Raw genomic sequence first — 19,096 nt, 5'->3', positions numbered from 1 at the left:
AATGTTCAACCTCATCCTACCCCCTGGTGGTCTAGTGGTAAGGGTGTGGCGCTGTCACCGCCGAGGCCCGGGTTCGATTCCCGGTCAGGGATACTCCCCGGGCTGATGGAGCTCGTTAACCCTGTAAAAAGGCAATCCATCTACGTCCTGAGGACCTCACTGCCACCATCCAAGCTCACTTGGCCCCGGCAGATGAACCTTAGGATTAAAGGGTGGGCTCAGTTCCGCGCACACTGTGTCTCACCTAAAAAATCCAATGCGCAGGCTGGAAGGTGTAAAGACCTTCCCCGGATCTTCGCTCGCGAAGACTGGCCATTATTATTACTCCCTAACAAATAAGGACAAGTCTGGAGCCTGGGCAGCGTGGGCACCTGTTGGCTTCATCTGTGTTTGTTTGTTTAACAAAAGCCTTGTCTGTGGAAGGCTGCCAGCAATGTTGGTTTGCAAACCTATCGAGTCTTGGATGAGTCCATACCCTCAGAGAGCCAGGAGAACACCGACAGCCTTCAAAGACAGCAGCGGTGGAAGTCACTCGTGTCTGGCACTTCTGAAAGCTTGGCTGCCTAGGGCATCCCTGGGTGAGCTCTGGAACATTTCTGTAGTGGCACAGGCTAGCACTGGTTTGTCCTGTAACAAACTGGCAGGTGGCCACATTGCTACTGTCATACAAACCCAAACCCACTTTGTGTCCAGTTTAAACTGACGTGCCAGACTGTTAAATGAATGTGCCCAGGGCATTATCCTCTACAGAAAAACCTGCCAGGCAATCAGAGCAGTCCCTTGAGCTACAACGTCCAGCTTCTCAGAGCTTTGCTCTCCATCCAGAGAGGGTTTTTTACTGTGCGCTGTTAATTGCTCCCTTTCTCTGTTGCTGCAAGTGCTTTCTGTGACCACCTCACTGTGCCTATGGTTCTTTCAACAGAGATGTTCTCTGGCAGTGATACAGGAGGGAGATCAAAACCAGTATGTGCTACAGGAGGGGTTAAAAAACAGCCCATGCACACAGGTACAAACACAGAATGTGTCTCTAATTGGAAAGAGAAGGTTTCAGCCCTGGCTCCACTGCACCAGTTTAAGGACTGAGGTTTCAGCAGAGCTGAGCACATGAATTCTGTGCAGTTGGGTGAACTGCTCAGAGAGACTGTCCTAAACAGTCCCACCCTGGAGCAGACCTCAACAGTTTCATGACTGAGGCCTCACTGAGCAGGTTATGGAGGAGTCTCACCAGCACAACTGGCTGAACCAGCTGTTAATGCTTTCCTTAGCCCAGTAGTTTCGTGACTGTATTTGCCAGCAAGCAAGCTTTGCTCAGAGCGAGCAACCTTCTCTTTATACTGTTCAGTTACAATGGCATGAAATCCAAGGAAATGGGGATCACTGCATAAGCTTTAGCTCTTTCTGCCAAGTCAGGATCTTCTAATTTACCTCAGATGCCTTTTTACCAGCAACTTCCCATTTATTATTCTGTGAACTTTCCTGTTACATAGAATGACAACTTTCTTCTTAACACAGTAGCATCACTTTATTATCCTTGCTTTCAAGATTCCAAGCACCGACGGTTGTGCTGAATAAAGTAGTAATATCATTAGCAATGCTTTAAAACCCTTAGAATCTTTTCCCCACAAAAACCCAAGCGGATGCCTGCAGAAAACTGAAGCCAATTGAAATGATTTTTTACAATTCTTGCACAATTGCTCAGAATCTCTCATTTTAGCAGTAATGACAATGAAAGTTCTGGCTATGCTGGACTCTGTATTTTAAGTGGCTTAATTTCAGCTGTTGTTTCAACATATATAGAATATAGCATATCCTCCCCAAATGTACAGATTTTTTTTTTTTTTAATCTCTAAATTCACACTCAGTAGTCCCCACAGGCTACCCTCTTAACTGTCCTGAGTCAATAGGAGCTGGAGTGGGATTACAGAAATCCAAAAGCACAGAGAAGTAACACAGGTAGCACCAGTCCCTTATCATCATCACTGTCACATCCTTCCCCAGTAGCATCAGTCTCACTAGGAGTCTTCTAAACTGACAGTGGATACAGACGAGCAGCCAGATTCATGCCTGCAGTTTTGCACTGATCTCATGAAGCAGAGACAGGCTAAGTCCCCCTTTTTGCTGCATTGCACTGCTCTGTTGTATTAGTGAAGAAGCATTTGATTGTAAAAAAAAAAAATCCCCAAACGTTCTCTCCCCATAAAATACGGACAAAATTGCATTTTATCATGACAGAAAATACTTATCTTCAAGTTTTCTTTGGGTTTCTGGGCTGATATTGATGTATGTTAAAAGGATGTGGTAATAATCCTCAAAGCATGACAAGTCCAGGAACTTCAGAGTTAAGGTCCTTCTTGCATCTAAACATAAGAGTAAGTTCATGGCTTAAAATATCTAAATCAAAACCAAAAGTCTAGCCTGGAATAATGTAATTTGCTAGTAGAGGAAGTTTGGGAGGAAAAAGTTCTGCATCCTTTCAGAAGAGTTTCAACTCACCTTGCATCACGCTTCCATAAATTGTTACCTACTGCATAGGGGGCAGAGTTAAGGTTATTTGCACATTTTAACTTATTCACCAATACAAAGTACTCCTGTTCTTAAGACATTTAAATTAAATTTGCATAGAACAAGCTGTTCTTACCTGGCGCTTTTCACTCAAACCTCTCAAAAGTAATTTGTACAGGAGGTAACAGAAATTAACTTTACAAAATACACAGAGAAAGGTGAGCTTATTTGTCAGTGGCAGCTGATGTGTGGTAGAGCTGAAAGAGAAGACAGATTGCCCAAATATCAGTTCAGTAAATACTCCATGTGAGAGATGACAGCCTCTTCCAAGCTTTCCATTTTTATTGGCCAAATAAAAAAAGTCTGGTGTTTTCATCATAAATGGGAATATTTCTTTCCAGTTGAGGTTACCAACAAGAGAGTCCCATTAACTAAAGCATCCCTTTAATTTCAGGTTTTTCCAAAATTGTTTTTAAAAAAATAATATATATATATATATTGTCCTACATGTAAACTTCATTCCTGTAGACCGCTGCAATCCACTTCATTACTCATCTTTGTCATCATCCTTGGAGTTCCTCTGCAGGACAGGGCTCAGTTTGTTTTGCAAAACTGCTGCAAGTTTTTTTGAGGTTTTCTTCAGGAAAGCACTTCCAGGGTGAACGTTACTGACGTGCAGGTACAGGTCCTCTTGCGTGGGGCCCGTGTAGCCGCAGTCTTCGCACACGTAAAGTTTATCTCGCCTCTGTTTGTAGGCATATTGCTGCTGCACACCATGAATCTTCTTGAGATGGGACTCCAGGGAACAGCGCTGGGTAAAGGCTTTGTTGCAAACCTCACACTTGTAAGGACGAATTCCTGCAACATTAAAAGACCATTGTGATTTACGTTTCTTACAGCTGCCTTAAGAGCAAGGCTCTGGCAGCTACTGAGCACTTACCTAGCAGCGAGGAGCTACTAGCCCAAGGAACTACCTACCTAAATAAATCATCCTCCTTTCAGGCTAAAATTTTCAGGAATGGGTTGACATAGGCATAAAATTAAATAGGCATAAAATAGCATAAAATTGACATTAGGCATAAAAAACTTAGAAATGTTTTGAAAAGGTGTAGGCAAATGCTGAGGGTAACAGGGGCCCAACTGTGCTTTGGTCCTAAAGAAGCCACTACAGCTCTTGCAAAACTTACTCTTAGACCCCTGACTTTTTGAAGTCCTGTGATTAGGTAAAAATTTCAGCTAACCTGTCATTTCGGGTTTTATAATGAATAAAAACTTCTATCTCAGAGAGATTTTGATTTTTCCCTTTTAGTGAGAAAACTTACAGAGGCTTCAGTGAATGGCAGCCCAGTGTGAATGTCCAGCTATTGCAGTGCTTCAAAGGAGCGAGAGCACTTTTGTACAATATAGAATTGATGACTGAGACTACAAGCTCAAATTCTAGAAGAGAAATGCAGTAAGATGAAAGAAGGGTTGGACTCAGTCATCCTTGTGGGTCCCTTCCAACTCAGCATGTTCTGTCATTCTGTGAAATAAGTCTGCCTGCCTCCAGAGGAGGGAGAAGGAGCTGGCTTATGATTTGAATGCCTGGGCATTTTCGTTCAGTACAGACAACCAACATTACAGAAATACTGAGCAGTAAAGGACATACATTTTACCACCAATCAACACTGATTTAACAACCCTCCAGTTCTTAAATAACTGAGGATTAAGCATCACTTGAAAGAACCTAAACCAGTTGGAATTTTACTTACTAGACTAGATCAGTAAGTTTTCAAGCACAGACCAGCCCTAAAACTGATATAAGGCATTGCCTAACCTCTTTTTCCCATAGAAGGTGAAAGATGAGGGTCTGGAAGATCAGACCTATGGTGAGCCAGGCAGAAATGGACAAAGTACATGTGTCCGTTCAGACAAATGTAACTTTGTGATTGCGTTGTGTTACATAATTGCTTAGTTGCTGATATTTCTACCAAAAATCCAAGCTAAACAGAAGCTCCAATAAGCAGCATCTCAACTCGTTTTTGCAAGTCTTGTAAAGTGGTTATCCCAGTGCACTGGATTTAACTATCAACACTGAAGTTTCCTAATGCCTACTGCTGAGACTGCTTCAGTTCCATTAAACTGCAACTGGAAACTCCAAACCTTCATTAGGATTCACACACAAAAATGTACTTTCTACAAACAGTAGTTTGGGTGTAGTTTTATGTGCATCTGAAGGCAATTAGATTTAAGTTGCAGGCAGCATCCTTGGTGCCTGCTCCAGCGCTCCACAGGCATACATATAAACACAAAAAGGATAGTGCCAGGATGGCAGAGCCCATGAGGGCTGTGGGAACCTCTTCATCACTTAGTAATCATTTAAAAATTTTCTTTTACCGTGTATCTTAGATACTTTTTAATGTTTAGGTCTGCTCATACCCTGAAGGTAGACTGGTATGCTTTTACTCTCTCTGACACTACTGTTGCACAGCGTCATTTCAAACACTGCATGACAGTTTCCACCGAAACACCCACACCCAATAAAGCACATGTAGATGATCACCTGTAGCTACAAAATAAAGCCCATAGAACCCCTTCCAGCCCATTTGCCTTCTTTTTAATATTCAAACATAGCCCAGCTTTCCTAAACAACCACCAACTTTGATATAAAGAAGGTTCCTGCTTTCAGAGATGCCGTATCTCAGCCTAGAAAAGATACAAACCAATACATTATGGGTACCACTGCTGCAGCCAGCCCTCACCTCTGCCATCATCTAAGGCACCAAGCAAATATGGTGTATGTGTGTGTTCATCCCAGTTTTAAAGTGGAGAGGAGAAATAGTGACAGCAGATTTCATCTAGTAAATTTGGGGACAATCTAACCATAAGATTACACATTTCCAGGGTTTTCACTCCTGTCCAGTAAAAAGATCTTCTCCCTTTCCAGTGTTTCACAACATTTGTTCCACTCCTGCAAAGAGAATTCAACCCTACCTGCCACAGCTTCTGAACAGAGACTGTCTTGGTTTTAGTTTCTTAGTCTCAAAATATGAGGGTACAGATCGAAAAATCACTTCTTTTAGAAGCACTGACTCCCCACTTCAGCCATATCCCAGTGGCAGCCCCCTGCTCACAGCCAGTAGCTTTACTTTCCACATGAAAGCTTTGCAAACAAACCAAAACAGTCCAAAACATTGGCTCTAGCCAATGCCTTCCCATTGAAATGGGCATCGTTTTTGTGAGTTCTGTTGCTCTACAGCTAAGAAACAGCTCCTTCCTACTAATTACACTTGTGTTGCCTCTAGCAGTTTGCCTGGTTAATGTTGCCTAAGCCAGAGAAAGGGCACTGCAGAGCAAGCCCACATAGTCTTCAGTTCCCATTGGGTAACCACACATTTGGAAAGATGGAATGTGCCTGTGAGATGTGGTGGATGCATCTTCTGCGTGCCCAACACTGCAAAATCAAAGCCTGCTGAGCACAGCCAACCTGACCTGCCAGAAAGTGTCGCACTTGGTGAGGATGGGGGTTGTTATTTATTTAATTACACCAAGAAAAAGGAAGCAAATCAAAATGGCAGCCTTGTCCCTGCTCCAGGCTGGGATAAGCACTTCTGTGCCCATGAGGTTGATTTGAGGCAACAGATCCAGTTCAAAGAAACATAACCGCCACTGTTTGGGATGGACTTAGGAGCTCAATCCGCAGCAGACTGGCCACAGAAAACCATAACCCTCTGGCCTGAGAGAGCGATACGAAGAGCAAGAAGCAGGAACTGCTGTCTGGTGATTTTCAACCCAGTGCTCCTAATTTTCAATGCATGCTGTGACCCCACATGACATGTGAATAAAAATGGTTTAGGCCAGTGGCCAAAGTGATCTGGATGGTTGGATGTGCAGAAGGAAACAGCTCCAAAGGGGAACTGGAGGATCTGGTAGCCCAAATCAGGAAGGGATGCAGCATGCAGGGTTAGCAGAAGTCAGAAGGCATAGCATGAACAACACTCTGTTTTCTCCAGACAGTGACAAAATCAAGCCACAACCCCATCCTGTGAAATAGCCAGCAGGGAAGGTTCTCAACAGCCAAAAAAAACCCCAGGAAACTGCTGCTCACTGCCTCTAGAGGGCAAAAGCACTTTCATCCACCTCTTGCCTCTGCTTGTCCCTGTGCACTGGTCTCACTCACAAAAGCAGTGATTTGCTATCCCAGGTGGGTCATCCCACACAGGTTATCCTCAGTGGGTTCATCCCAATCCTCCTGACCCAGGTGTTGCAGCATGTGGCTGTATACACTGGTTCTGGATGTCAGACCATGCACCCGCACTACTTCACATAGATTTCACTAGTTCTTCTCAGATTTCATCATTCCCAGGATTTTTCTCCGTCCACACTCATGTCTTCCCCTTTCCTCCACTGCAACCCCACTATTTTTTGCAAACGTTGCTAACCTGGGCTTTGTATTATGGCCTTGCCAGGTTACCCTCACCCTCTCCTTGTCCTTGTTCCATCTCACCCCTCCTCCCACCTCCTACTCTTCAGAGCCTCCTGTGAGTCCCCAGGGAACGCATTCTCACCAGTATGGGTCCGGACATGTCTTTTCAGATCAAAGGTGTCATTGAAGCCTTTTCCACAGAAGGTGCACAAGTGTCTCTTCACTTGGCTGTGGCACTTGATGTGACGGTTGAGCATTCGCTGCAAGCGAAAGCCTTTGCCACACAGCTCGCAGCTATGCAATGCAGCATCATTACAGGTGCCAGTGGTAAACTGAGGAATGGAAGATGACTGGGTGAGTGGGCATCGAAATGAACACCAGAAGACCAACAGAAGAAAAAAAACAAAGTAAGGAGGGTTGGCTTATTATGGCATTAAAAAAAAAAATCTTGGGATATATTAAAAATGAAAAGTTAAAGCATTCAGGAGATTCCTGCTGGCAGAAACATTCACATTTTCCTTGCAATCAAGCAGGGTATTTAATGTGCAGTGGGACTAATGCAACACCCACCAGCTTGGAATCAGTGATTAAAGCAAAGCCTGTGTAATGGATACCTTCCAGAGGCAACAACCTTTGTCCAGTCACATCCATAAGCACAAGGGCTTAGGCTACAAGCATCTTGCTGTGGGGCCGCCTGTTTGCTCCTGCATTCAGCTAATATCCTGGATGGAGATAGGAAGTCCTCCAAGGCACAAGAAAGTTGTATTATGGATGCCTTCCCTAATCACACCTCCAGCTGCTATGGGTCCGAGGAGTGATAAAAAGAATGGGTTGGGAGAGATAAACTTAAACCTTGTGCTAACTCAACAGAAACAATGGCGCTAATCTCCTCCTTGGCTCGTTAACTAACAGCAGAGTGACATTAAGAAGTAATCTCATTCCCACTCCTAGCACCAAAAATATTGTGCCAACACCATGACCTAACTTGACTAAGGGAGACACTGATGATTCAGCTCTTGGGAAGATCATTCCTCAGAGGGAAAGCTCAGTGTCTGGAAGTTGCAAATACTTCACTGCTGGTTTACCCATTCATGGGAGAACATAGGGACATGCTCACTAATAGACACTCGGGATGCGAAGCAGGCAGCACCATGCACACGCATCCATCAGCCCTCATGGTGCTTTTGGGGAGCTTCTGTGGCATGCTAAGAAAAACCAACTCTGTTGAAATGAGGTTTTGCTGTGACAGTTGCTAGTAGCCCAGGTTAAATTATACAGAGTAGGTTAAAATCAAACATCAGCAGGGCAAGCTCTTCACAAAGACATGTTTGAGGGGATTTTTCCCTGAAGAGCCAGTTATTTTTCCTGGTCCTCCTCCTTTGCTTACTACTGAAGCAGTGCTACTTGAAATTGTAAAAAAACGGCAGCTGTGAAACCACAAGGTGTGAAACTAGAGGAGGAGCCATCTGGGAAGAATCTGTTGGGCAACAGGGGTATGACTCCTCAAGCAGCTGCATATAACCAGGGTGAAAACCTGATGTTAATCATGAGAATATGATGACTGAAAGTCTGTCGTCCTACAGAGACAATGGGAATTTTTACAGCTCCATCCAGCAAAGCAACAGCCAGGGTTTAAGGAGGTGTTAACTACCAGTGGTGAACACATCTCCTTCCTAGGCTGGGTTGGCCTGTCTCCACTTCTGCTGAGGGGACCCTGGATGTTCAGTGCTGTTTGGGAGGTCAGCATTAAGCTCTCAGGCACCATGAGCAGTTTGCCTTCTCGGCCTTGGAAGGGAAATCACTGCTCTGTTCTGGCTCTGTCTAAGGGACACCCAGAGCTCCTGCCTTTGCAGCAGAGAGGCTCTTCAACTAAGTCAGTGGACAGATCACTGCTTCATTTTACCCAAACCTGCCAGTCGACTTCAAGGTGGCAATGGCCTTTCACAGCTTCAGAGGAGAACCTTTAACTAGCTGCTATCTTGATAAGTCAGAAGGGTAGGGGGGGCAGTGTGAAGCTTTACTCCAACTCCCCTTGGTGAAGGCTTGACTACAACCTAGAAGGCAGTTTTTAAGGAGGCCCCACGTTAAGGAATGAGATCCACCCACGCACCATGGGGCATGACTCCTAGCTGCCAGGGCTGGTCCTTCCTGGCTAGGTTCAGAGCTCCTTCGGGACCTGAGCCAAGCAGGTCAGGAGCAGCACGTCCCAGGTAAGGATAAGAGAAGGCAAAGGGCACTGGAAGATTACAGTACATCGCTTACAAAGCTTGCCCTACAGCTGCCGTCCTACGGCCAGCATGTTCACGGGCCTCTTTGCAGCCCAAGGGACTGCTGGCATCTGGTGCCCCCGACCAGCAGCCAGGCCTTGACCTTGAACTGTGGTCACCCATCATGGGTTGTAAGACGGTTGGGGTGCGGCAGGTTACCTTGATTTTCGACCTGACCACAGGGCGCTTGACGGCCAGATCCAGCAGCATCCCTCCGGCCATGCCCAGGTCGCCGCGGGCAGGCTGGGGCGTCGGGGGGTCACTGGGCTCGGCATCGTGGGTCCCGCTGCTCCCGCTGCTCTCCAGGCTGCAGCTGTCTTCATAGCCCAGCAGCACGCAGCCGATTCCCCCTGCAGGGGGGTGGGGATTCAATAAAGAGGGGGGACCACGGAGCCGGGGGCAGGGGAGGGGAGGCAGCAGGCGGGAGTCGCCGGGCCCCGGTGTTTAACCTGCGGGCGGGGCCGCGGGCGGCGGGGGAGGATCCCCGGCTCACGCTGCAATCGGAAACTCAAACACGAACGGTCCCAAAGTTCAAACAAGCCAGCTCCGCCACCTTCCCGTTATACTCCGGACAAGGGCAGGAGGAGGAGGAGGCGTAGAGTACATCACCCCCGCCGCCCTGGGTCCTTCCTTCTCCTCCCCCCGCCACCCTTCTCATGCAAACGAAGTTTCTCACCTTCCCGGACACACACACATTCCCCCCGCCCCGCCATCCCCGGGGTTGCAGACGGTGCCAGTCATACGGGCGGCATCTCCTGGCGGGGCCAGCACCCCTGCCGCTGGGAGGTGAGTTTTCCCTCAAGTGTTGCCCATGTTCTCCCCTCCTCGCGTTTAGTACAGTTCTCTCCAAGCCACCGCACGCCCGCTCCCTCGGCCCGGCAAAGCCCTCTCCCCAACTCTCCCGGTACGCAGCCCGCGGGAACCGGGGGACTGGCGGGGACCCCGCTCCCTCCGTCCCTCCCGGTGACGACGGGCGCGGGTAGGCAGCCCGCCGGCGCCGTACCTGGGATGTAGGTGTCGGCTCTCTCCTCGTCGGGCAGCCCATCCCAGCTGCGCACCGCCGGCTGCGGGCTCCGGCGCTTCACCAAGAAGGCTCTAGGCATGGCGAGTGCAGGGGGCACGGCTGGGCACGGAGCGAAGCGGCCGCTTCACTTCGCCGCCCGCCCGCAGCCCGGCGGGGCGCGGGCGCTGCGCTGCCGTCCGAGGGAGCGGGACCGCACGCACCGGGCAGAGCCGCCGAGGCACGGGGAGGGGAAGGGGAGGGGAAGAAAGGGGAGAGGGTGGGGGGGGGAGGCAAGTTTCATAAGGTGGAATAGAAAAATGCACCAGGAAACTTGGGGAAGGAGCATGCGTGCTGCAAACATAACGGTGTCAACAAGTCTGCTTACCTGTCCGACCGGTTGGAGCAGCTGAGCTTTGTTCCAGCCCTTCCTAAGGCATGAATGTTTGCAAAAGAATTTAACGTCTGAAAATTTAAAAAAAAAAAAAAAAAAAAAAAAATACACACGAGGAGGGGAGCGCCGCCGGTGCCGCCTGCCCGACGCCCCGCCGGCGGGGACCCCGTGGGGCCGGACCCACTGCCCGACTCCCGCACAGGGATGCCACGGGGGACCTCGGGTGCTCAGCACTATCGGGTGCGGGTCCTGACGCCCACGGGGGGCTGCGCTGAGAGTCCCCCGGGACAGCCCGTCGAGGGGAAGACTCCCGAGGGCGCCGGGGAGGAGGCCGTCGGGGCAGCAGCCGGAAGAGAAAGTTGTAACTGTTTTTCTTAATGGCAAGCCCTTCTTCTGTTAATAAATAAATAAAAAATTATTCTTTCTCAGTCGTTTATTTAAAATTAAAAATGTGTCCCAGCCTTTCCTCTTCCCCCACTCCTTGTTTTTTTATTTGCCTCTTGTCCTCTACCCCTCTTCCTGAAGTGGAAATGAAGTAAAGACAAGAGGCTGGGGGGTTGGGGAAGGAAGCAAAAGAAGCAGAAGAAAACCCACAAAACTGCACTGAAAAGTCTGCGAGCATAGCAAAGCCCGTGCCTGGTGTGACCTTGGGTTTTTAACAGGAGTACCTTCTCCTGCCTAATGTTCAATCTGCTTTTTAATTAACTGCAGTGGAAACACACTTTGTGCCTTCCTTCCCAAGCACATCTTTGCAGTAAAGCCAGCACAGGGATGGAGCAGTTGATGCTGGTGGGACTGAGCACCAAGAGCTGTTTCCCCACATGGAGGAAGAGGCCCTTCACACTTACTCTTCTCTAAGGTTTCGGCTCTCCTCCCTAAGGGCAAGGCGCAGGCCAGGGGGAATTGATGGGAGTTTCACAGTTTGTTTCATCGAGACAAAAGTTTAACTTCAGGACCTGGACCTGGAGCCTCTGGAAAGGACACACCTTCAAATGTCGCAGCCAAATGAAAGAGTTCAGCTTGATTCAGGTCTCCATTACTCTTTTGGGCTCCAGGGGCAAAGAGGTGTGAGCTCTTGTGTGGGTCTGAGACATGGGGGTGTGGGACTGGCTGGACCCCCAGTAATGGAGAAGCCCTGGCTCCAGCCCCGAGTGCCACATCAGCTGACATATTGTCAGAGAGCTCCTCCAACAATCTGCATTTCCAGCCAGGAAATCCCAGCCATGAGCCACAGCAGCCCTACACACTGTTTTGATAAGGTCTAATTGAGCAACACACAGGCACAGACATCTTTATCCCAGCAGAGGAGTTGCCCCATCACTCAGCCCTTTGTCCTCCAGAAAGGCTTTTAAGCCCTGACCACTGACCCCTGAGATAGGCCCTGGGAGTGACAGCAAGGACTGGGGGTATTTACTTGCTCCCCCTACTCCTGTGGGGAGTTTACGGTCTCTGCAGGTAGCAGGTAAGAAGCCACCTTAGAATGCCTTCGGGCAATACCTCAGCAATACCACAGGTAAAACCTTCTCTTTCTTTCTCTTTAAGGCTATGTAATTTCCCTGTTATGTCTGAGATTTTGCTCCAGGACAAAATGCAGCTATGTGGGGTTTAATTGATTTTTTGCAATGCTTTCAACTTGAGGTTTCTTTTATTTTTATGATTCCTTGTCTTTTAAGCCAAAAGAAATAGTAAATGACATTAATCACAATGCTCCCAAACCAAGAGACAACTTTGCTGTCATCTAGGTTTTCTCAAATCCTGCTTTGAGGTTCCTATTTAGTAAGGTCCTGGAGAAGACACTTCACTTACATGGGGTGCTCCAATTCAGATTTGCACTCACAAGCACAGCTGAATCAGGAACGAAATTATTACTATTATCAGCTCTGGAGCCTTGACACAAGTGGTCAGGGCTGAGGTGTACCCACCACCACTGTAGACACAGAGTAGAGAGAAAGTCCTGCAGCCTCTGGCAAGTCAAGAAGAGCTGGATGGAGAGGCATTAGCTACATGAAGTAGAGCATCTCAGTGGTGGTGGGCTGCCTTCCCTCTGAGCTAGCAGGTGGAAATACAGACTGCTGACCGAGCCTTGATGTTTCTTGGCCAGAGCCCATAAGAAAACCATATTGCCTTTCCTAAAAATAATATTCTTTGGTACTTTTTAACCTGGAAGAGCCTGGGGAGCATGCTCACAGCATGACCCCACCAAAACCATTGCAGGGAGCCACATGCAGCACCATGAAGTGGAATCCCTGGGACCACATTGTCTTCAGCAAGGCAGCCACAGACTCATCACTGGGCAGCCAGTGTCCTTCTCCATGTGCCTACTGGAACAATGTTGCATGTGCAGCCCAAGCATTGTAATTACTCATTAAATAATGACACTCATGAGATAACGGCACACAAACATTTCTATAGGATATTGTTTCATTTTAAGCATTACTTGGGTGTGGGAGAAAATTCAGTACATTAAATTAACACTTTGGGTGTAAATCAAATTAAATGTACAAAATGCCCTGTATGGTCAAAGCGCAATGGGACACCCTCCCCCCTCCCTTAAAGATTTGACTACTAAAATGCATTTCATTTCACTCAAATCATTTGCAAGTGAGGAGGGAGGGATGAAATCAAACAATGAATCAGCCATGTGTTGCAGTCACAATTACACCCCTCTCCTTCCCAAGCTAACCCTGTAGGAGGGTTGGATTGATGGTCATGTGCAAGGGGCAGGGAGACTTGTCCCTTCTGGAGGACCCCATCTCATTGCCAGCCTCACCCTTGTTGATATGGGACCTAGAAAGGAATGGCAAAAGCATGCCATGGGGGCAGGGACCTGGGCGTAGGGAGCAAGGCAAGGAGGCTTGAGAAGAGCAGAGGAGAGATGCTCGGTAAAAGAGGTGTAAGGAATATTTTAGCTGTGATCCTGGGAAACCCTGTCCTTTCTTCTTCTTGCCTGGGCTACTTTTTGCCATGATCAGCATGATGCAGCTGCAGAGGGACATGGCCTGGGCAGGGACAAGTTTGATTGCACAGCCCAGCAGAGACAAACATTGTTGAAAGGCACAGTCCCTCAGCAATGCCATGACAATGTCTTAGAGCTGGGCCTTTAGCATGGAATCCAGCAAAGGGACCTTCACGCTCAGGCCCAGTGGGATCTTGCCCCCAACCATCGCTCCTCCTGTGCAGAAGTGGAGGGACTCCAGCAGGTACACCTGCAGGGGATGGAGATACTCTGCCCACAAGGCTGAGAGCAGTCACCCAGGGCCCTATTTCTGTTGATTTCTTATGATTTTGATCCAAACCAGGCTGGACATAGATGAGCCCCTGGCTGGTACAGGAGTCTGGCAATGCAACAGTGCAACCTTTGGTTTCTGGCTCCCACCAGAACTCAGGTGGGGGGATTTATACAAGTTTACTGACCATGAAAGAAAGGCGAAAGCTTCATATCCTCAGGAAGATGAACCTTCATTGTCTGTGTTCTGTGGTGTTCTTGAAACACCAGGACTGGGATACCTGGGCTGCTGCAAGTCATTCAAACACCCAGCTGACACCCCCTTGGCTGGTGAACCCTCATGCTGCTCACAAGAGGCATTTTGTGAGAGATGAAGAGGAGGCTGGGTGTCAAAACTTTGCCCAGTTCTCTGCAGGAAACACCCTGGTGTGACACCCCTTCCTTGAAATGCTCTGCATTTCTCCATCCAAGGTGGGATGTTGAGCATGGAGCCCCCTGCAGTACCCAGGAATGGGCACCACAAGGCCAACAGGAGCCCTGGGTTCACATCCCAGCCACATTACAGAGAGAGGGTTCACAGAAGGAAGGTGCTGTTATTGCAGCCAAGGCAAGAGAAAGGGAGAGTTATCTCTTTCCCATCCTTTCCCAACCTGCTGCTTACTTGGATTATCCAGTGGAGGTCCAGTATGACATAGGGTCTCCCAAGCAGGATTGCGGGGACCTCTGAGGACCACATCTTACAAGCCCACAGAAAAGCACAGAGGAAATGTTCCCCTACTCTAGAAGAAACCTTCGCCTGGGGTACATGCTGTTTCCAGCCCCTGCTGTCCTTCCACCCGCATGGCTGCCCTTGGTGCTGCAGCTCAGCATCTTCCTGTGAAGAGCCAACACGCTCCTGCAGATGCTTCTGTCCAGCCTGCCCTGCACCCCATTGCACGCCTGCAGCACAGGGGTGACTCAGGTGGGTTTCAGCAAATGCCTGCAAACACACATCATGCCTTCCTGGAGGGGTTGCCTTTGTCTCTGGGAGCAGGTTCCCACCCAAAGCATGGCATCTCCAGGAGGCCCGGGGGATGTGAACACTGCTGGGGGTGGCACAGGCTGACAGAGCAAAGTTACTGCCCTGGTCATCTCTGCGCAATGCCCTCTGTGCTGCTGCCTTGGGGCTGAGCCTGACCACTGGAAAGCTCTGCTTCCAAGACAGGTTTTGGCAGCTCTCCTGCTTAGATGATGAACCACTTCACTGGAATGGATGGAGACAGAGTGGCTCCACGCCAGCATTATCCTGGAAGGAGAGAATAGCGGCTCCACAAGCTGCCCCAGTTTGGAGGGTGATCTGCTTTCCTTGAGTGAGCAGGGAGAGACGGAGAAGGTCCCAGCTGGGGGAAGATGGCTCCCAAGGCTGCAGCAGAACCTGCCCTGCCTGTGCTTCCCTACCAGGTTTCAAAGCACCCCACCAGGCTGACTCACTGGGATCTTGTTTCCCTGCCTCCCACGGCTCCTGCCACTCCCGGCGTCTCCCTGTCTTTCTCCACCTATACCTCTACTTCATTCCCACTCTACCCCGCCGGCTCGGTGCTGTCTCTCTGGCTGCCCACTCACTGTGGTTCTGCTCCCCTGGGGCACCCAGCATCACCCCAGATTGCCTGGCTGCTCCCCAGAGAGCCTCCAAGTCCCATTCCCTGTGCAAATGGCACCCAGCCACCCTTGTGAAATCCTTGTGGGGTGTCAGACCCCAGTAGCAACCCCTGAACATCCTCCCCATGGTATCCATAGCCTTGATGAGGCTGCTGGAGGATCGTGTGTGCCGCTTATTCCCTGCACATAGTCCTGCACAACTCTGTGAGGATCATGACCCCCTTGGAGTGATGTCCACTCTCACAAGGTGGTCAGCAGAGCCCAGAACTCTGACATGGAAACCTGACTGAGTGAGCACCTGTCTCCGGAGGTCTCTGAAGCCCCTTCCCAGCTTTGACTGCATTGTCTAACTTTTGTTTGTTGCTTGGTTCCCTGCAATCTCACTGCCCAGTGTTTCCTCTCTGGGAACTTCAATGTGTTCCTACCAGGCCTAATAGAGCAGCAAGGGTTGCAAAGGTAGTGAAATCCCAGGAGTTCCTTCAAAATTGGTAGCTAAATAGAGGACAGAAAGCTACTCCATTTGAATGTTCCTGTTGTACTTAAAAATATGCCGCCTTTACTAGGCACCAACAAATCCACATGGGTTCTAACTTCCCAAAGCTGCACTCACGTAAGTCGGAGCCCCGCCAGGTTTTCAGTTTACCAGTTAGTGCTGCTGGTGGCCCTCAATCCCCAGGGTTTCTCTGATGTTTTCACAAGAGACATCTCTCTATGCACAAAACCCAACAGCAAAGAAATGGGGCAGCAGCTTCTTGCTCTTTTTGTCTAGTGGTTTGGATTTTGGATTCTTTCTGGCAGGTCACAGAAAGATTCAGCCATGTGGGTTCAACCAGATGAGCAGCTTCCCCATCTGAGCCCAATTCCATTTATGGAGGGGGCCACAGCCACTGCTCAAATGCAATGGAAAGGTTACCACAGGTGGTCTGCTGACATCCCACTCCCTGGCTTTATCCTTGAGAGAGAGGTTTTCCCTCCTTATGTTCAGCTCCTCATCACTGTATCTCCATGCTTCCATTTTGCTGCCTGGGTGGAGTCTGCTTCAGCAGGGTGACCCATGCAGATGGGAGGCATTGCCCCGGAAAAGACACTTTTTCCCTGATATTGGCATGCACTGTACATTGGGATACGCTGTTGTTGGGATGCACTGCTGTCAAGATGCACTTGACATGTCAGAATGTGCTGCTGTTGGCATGTGTTGCTGTCAGGATGCGCTGCCCCTTGGGACGTGCTGCTATCAGGATGTCCTGCTGCAGAGATGCACACCACACCAGGAGGCACCGTCATCGGGAAGCACTGTTCTTGGGAGCCACTGCACACCAGGTTGTGCTCACAGAGGCTGAGAGTTCAAGCAAGGAGTGCGAAGCCTGGCTGCTGGGTCAGCATCCTGTCTCATTAGCTGACTGGGATTTATCAGGGGTTAGGGAGCTGGCAGTCACCTGGCTCATTTGGGAAAGCTCTCCCTGAAAAGGCGGGTGTTGGCTGGTGCTGGTCAAAAAAAGCTCTAAATGAGCCACAACTGGGATCTGACCCAGTCAGTCCCTTTCCAGGTTCCTAAAAATAATGAGTGTGCTTTTGAAATGCCTTTAAACCCCCCAGCTTCCCACAGCTGGCACAGGGTGATAAGCTGCCACAACACCTGGAGGGGATGTAGGGTGCTGTGCTTTCCCCCTTCCACAAGCCCTGCCAACTCTGCCATCCCCCTCCAAGCTCCAACCTCGGTGGCAGAAAATCCCCTGTCCCCCCCCAAGGACAAATGGCACCTCTGGGGCCCCCCAAGGCTTCCTCATTCCTGCCAGTTGATGGCTGCCATAAACCCCATTGTATGCATATGGAGTTGGACTATTTCTTTACCATTTCAAAAATCTCCGGGAGAGATTTTTGACAGGTGCTTTTTAGGGAGAACAGAAAGATAAATAGAGTGAGAGAGCAGTGACCAGGGCAGAGAGGGTCGGAGCTGGAGGAAAGAATAACACTTTCCAGTTGGATGCTGAGGATTGCGTCCACTCCTGGCCAAGCAGCGCAACTCCCTGGGGGTTTTGGCAGCAGTAGAGAGAGAAGATGAGGTTCCTCTGGGCTCCCCTCAGCTCCTCTCCATCAAGGAGGACCACCAGGACAGCCTTGGCTACTGGCAGTGCTGATGCCAACCTGAGCACAAAACTGCTCTAGGCAGGGCCAGGGGACAGGACAGGATGTCCCAAACCCTGCTGGGAGAGTCTCAAACACTGCTGTGTTAGAGATGGACCTTTCCTTCTCCTTGTCTTGGTGCCACGTGTGCATGTAGAGGGCTGGCTCCTTGCAAGGATCCAATGCTGCTGCTGGAGAGTCCTTGCCTGTCCTGCCTGTGCTACAGCAGAGCATCTGCTCCAACAAGCCCAGGATGAGTTAAGCACCAGGATATACACCTGCTGCCTATGAAATCACCCAGGGAGCTCAGTGGTGCTACTTCCAGCTGGGTTCCTTTCCCTACAACTGTAGTTTGACAGCTGGAGGGACATAGCGCTAGCTGCAGCACCTATGGATTCCTCTGCCCCCCACACCCACCCAGATGAGGCCAAAGCCTGACTTTGGCCCTGCTCCCTGCACAGCAGCACCACTGCAGCCCAGGAAGCCCTGTTTCTTCTGGGGGAGTCCTGGGAGGGTATGAGGTGGGGGGTGCAGTACCCTGCACTCCACAGGGCTCACCTTGCTTTGGGGGCCAGACCTCCCTGCCTCACAGCAGCCCTGGTGTTGAGGTGGGGTTACTTTTGCCACACAAGCTGAGGGTGAATGCAGAATTACTCTGCCAATGCTTTGGGGTTCTATAAGGGTTTTTATCTCCCAGTGCCTTTTACAATGATTTCCAGGAAAAAATACCCAACCCCACTCCTGTAAGCATCTCTGCCTTCAATTCCCAATGGCACTGCTGCAATATCTGCCTCCTGCTGTCCATGGGCAAGGGTCTGTGCAATTGCCACCAATATAATTATAAAGTGCTGGGTTTACCTCCTCTCTCTCCTGCTGAGCAGATAGACTTTGGCCTCCACCTGTGTTTCAACTGCCCCTCCTCTCTCAGGGTAAGGACATGCAGGAGGGAGCCAGGGCGCATTTCCTGAGTTAGGCACCCTCCACAGTGTCCCAAAATGAAGGGCACAGACAAGCCGTGCCATGGGGAAAGCAGGGAGAGGTGTGGTGGGGAGGCACCATCCAGACTGCTCTCCCCCCTTCCCCCATCAGGGTGGTGCGGGGTGTCTGGGTCCGTGCGGGACCCCTCGCCACCCTACGGCCAGGGCAGTATGAGGTGGCAGCAGTGGCAGCCGAGCCCACATCTTAGTTTATTTACTTGTAGGTGACCCATTGGTGTCCCCAGGGCTGGCTGGCTAACATGTAACCACACATGACTGACTATAAAATCAGCAAGACTCCAGGAGTGGCTGCCCTCCCCACTGGAAGGAGGAAGTGCATGGGGAGTTTAAAATCAAAAGTAACTGTTTTGCAGACTGCTCTACAAATGGAAGGAAAGTTTTAATGCTTCCTTCCTCGTAATCTTGCTCGTAATTGTGGAGTTGTCTTCTCCACTAGTATTATCTTTCCTCCACCATTACAATCTCAGGACAATCAAACTTTCTTCCCTTCAGATTCCCTGGGAAGAACTATCAGAGCTCTGGGGCTTGTCTACATGGGAGAA

General features: G+C 49.5%; 1 protein-coding gene across 1 annotated transcript; it reads right to left on the bottom strand.

Annotated features, from left to right (window-relative positions):
- Nucleotides 1–2,622: 2,622 nt before the first annotated feature.
- On the bottom strand, nucleotides 2,623–10,286 carry OVOL2 (ovo like zinc finger 2). The gene is made up of 4 exons (XM_050314553.1): nucleotides 10,178–10,286; nucleotides 9,334–9,524; nucleotides 7,050–7,239; nucleotides 2,623–3,360 (listed from the first exon to the last, which is right to left on the bottom strand). The coding sequence occupies exons 1-4, from the start codon at nucleotides 10,275–10,277 to the stop codon at nucleotides 3,050–3,052; spliced, it is 792 nt and encodes a 263-aa protein (XP_050170510.1). The 5' UTR covers nucleotides 10,278–10,286; the 3' UTR covers nucleotides 2,623–3,049.
- Between the last annotated feature and the right edge of the window lie 8,810 nt (nucleotides 10,287–19,096).

Source organism: Myiozetetes cayanensis, unplaced genomic scaffold (genome assembly GCF_022539395.1).
Source record: "Myiozetetes cayanensis isolate MyiCay16 unplaced genomic scaffold, myiCay2020 scf2-11, whole genome shotgun sequence".
Lineage (NCBI taxonomy): Eukaryota > Metazoa > Chordata > Aves > Passeriformes > Tyrannidae > Myiozetetes > Myiozetetes cayanensis.
Note: the sequence above shows the minus strand (reverse complement) of the source record. Positions and strands in the feature narration are given on the sequence as shown.

Bases quoted from the DNA above. Each gene is read 5' to 3' on its own strand.
- OVOL2 (XM_050314553.1), bottom strand. From the start codon at position 10,277: ATGCCTAGAGCCTTCTTGGTGAAGCGCCGGAGCCCGCAGCCGGCGGTG. The intron at 7,240-9,333 runs GTAACCTGCCGC...TCCATTCCTCAG, and splicing joins TGGTCAGGTCGAAAATCAAG to TTTACCACTGGCACCTGTAA. The intron at 3,361-7,049 runs GTGAGAATGCGT...TTAATGTTGCAG, and splicing joins ACATGTCCGGACCCATACTG to GAATTCGTCCTTACAAGTGT.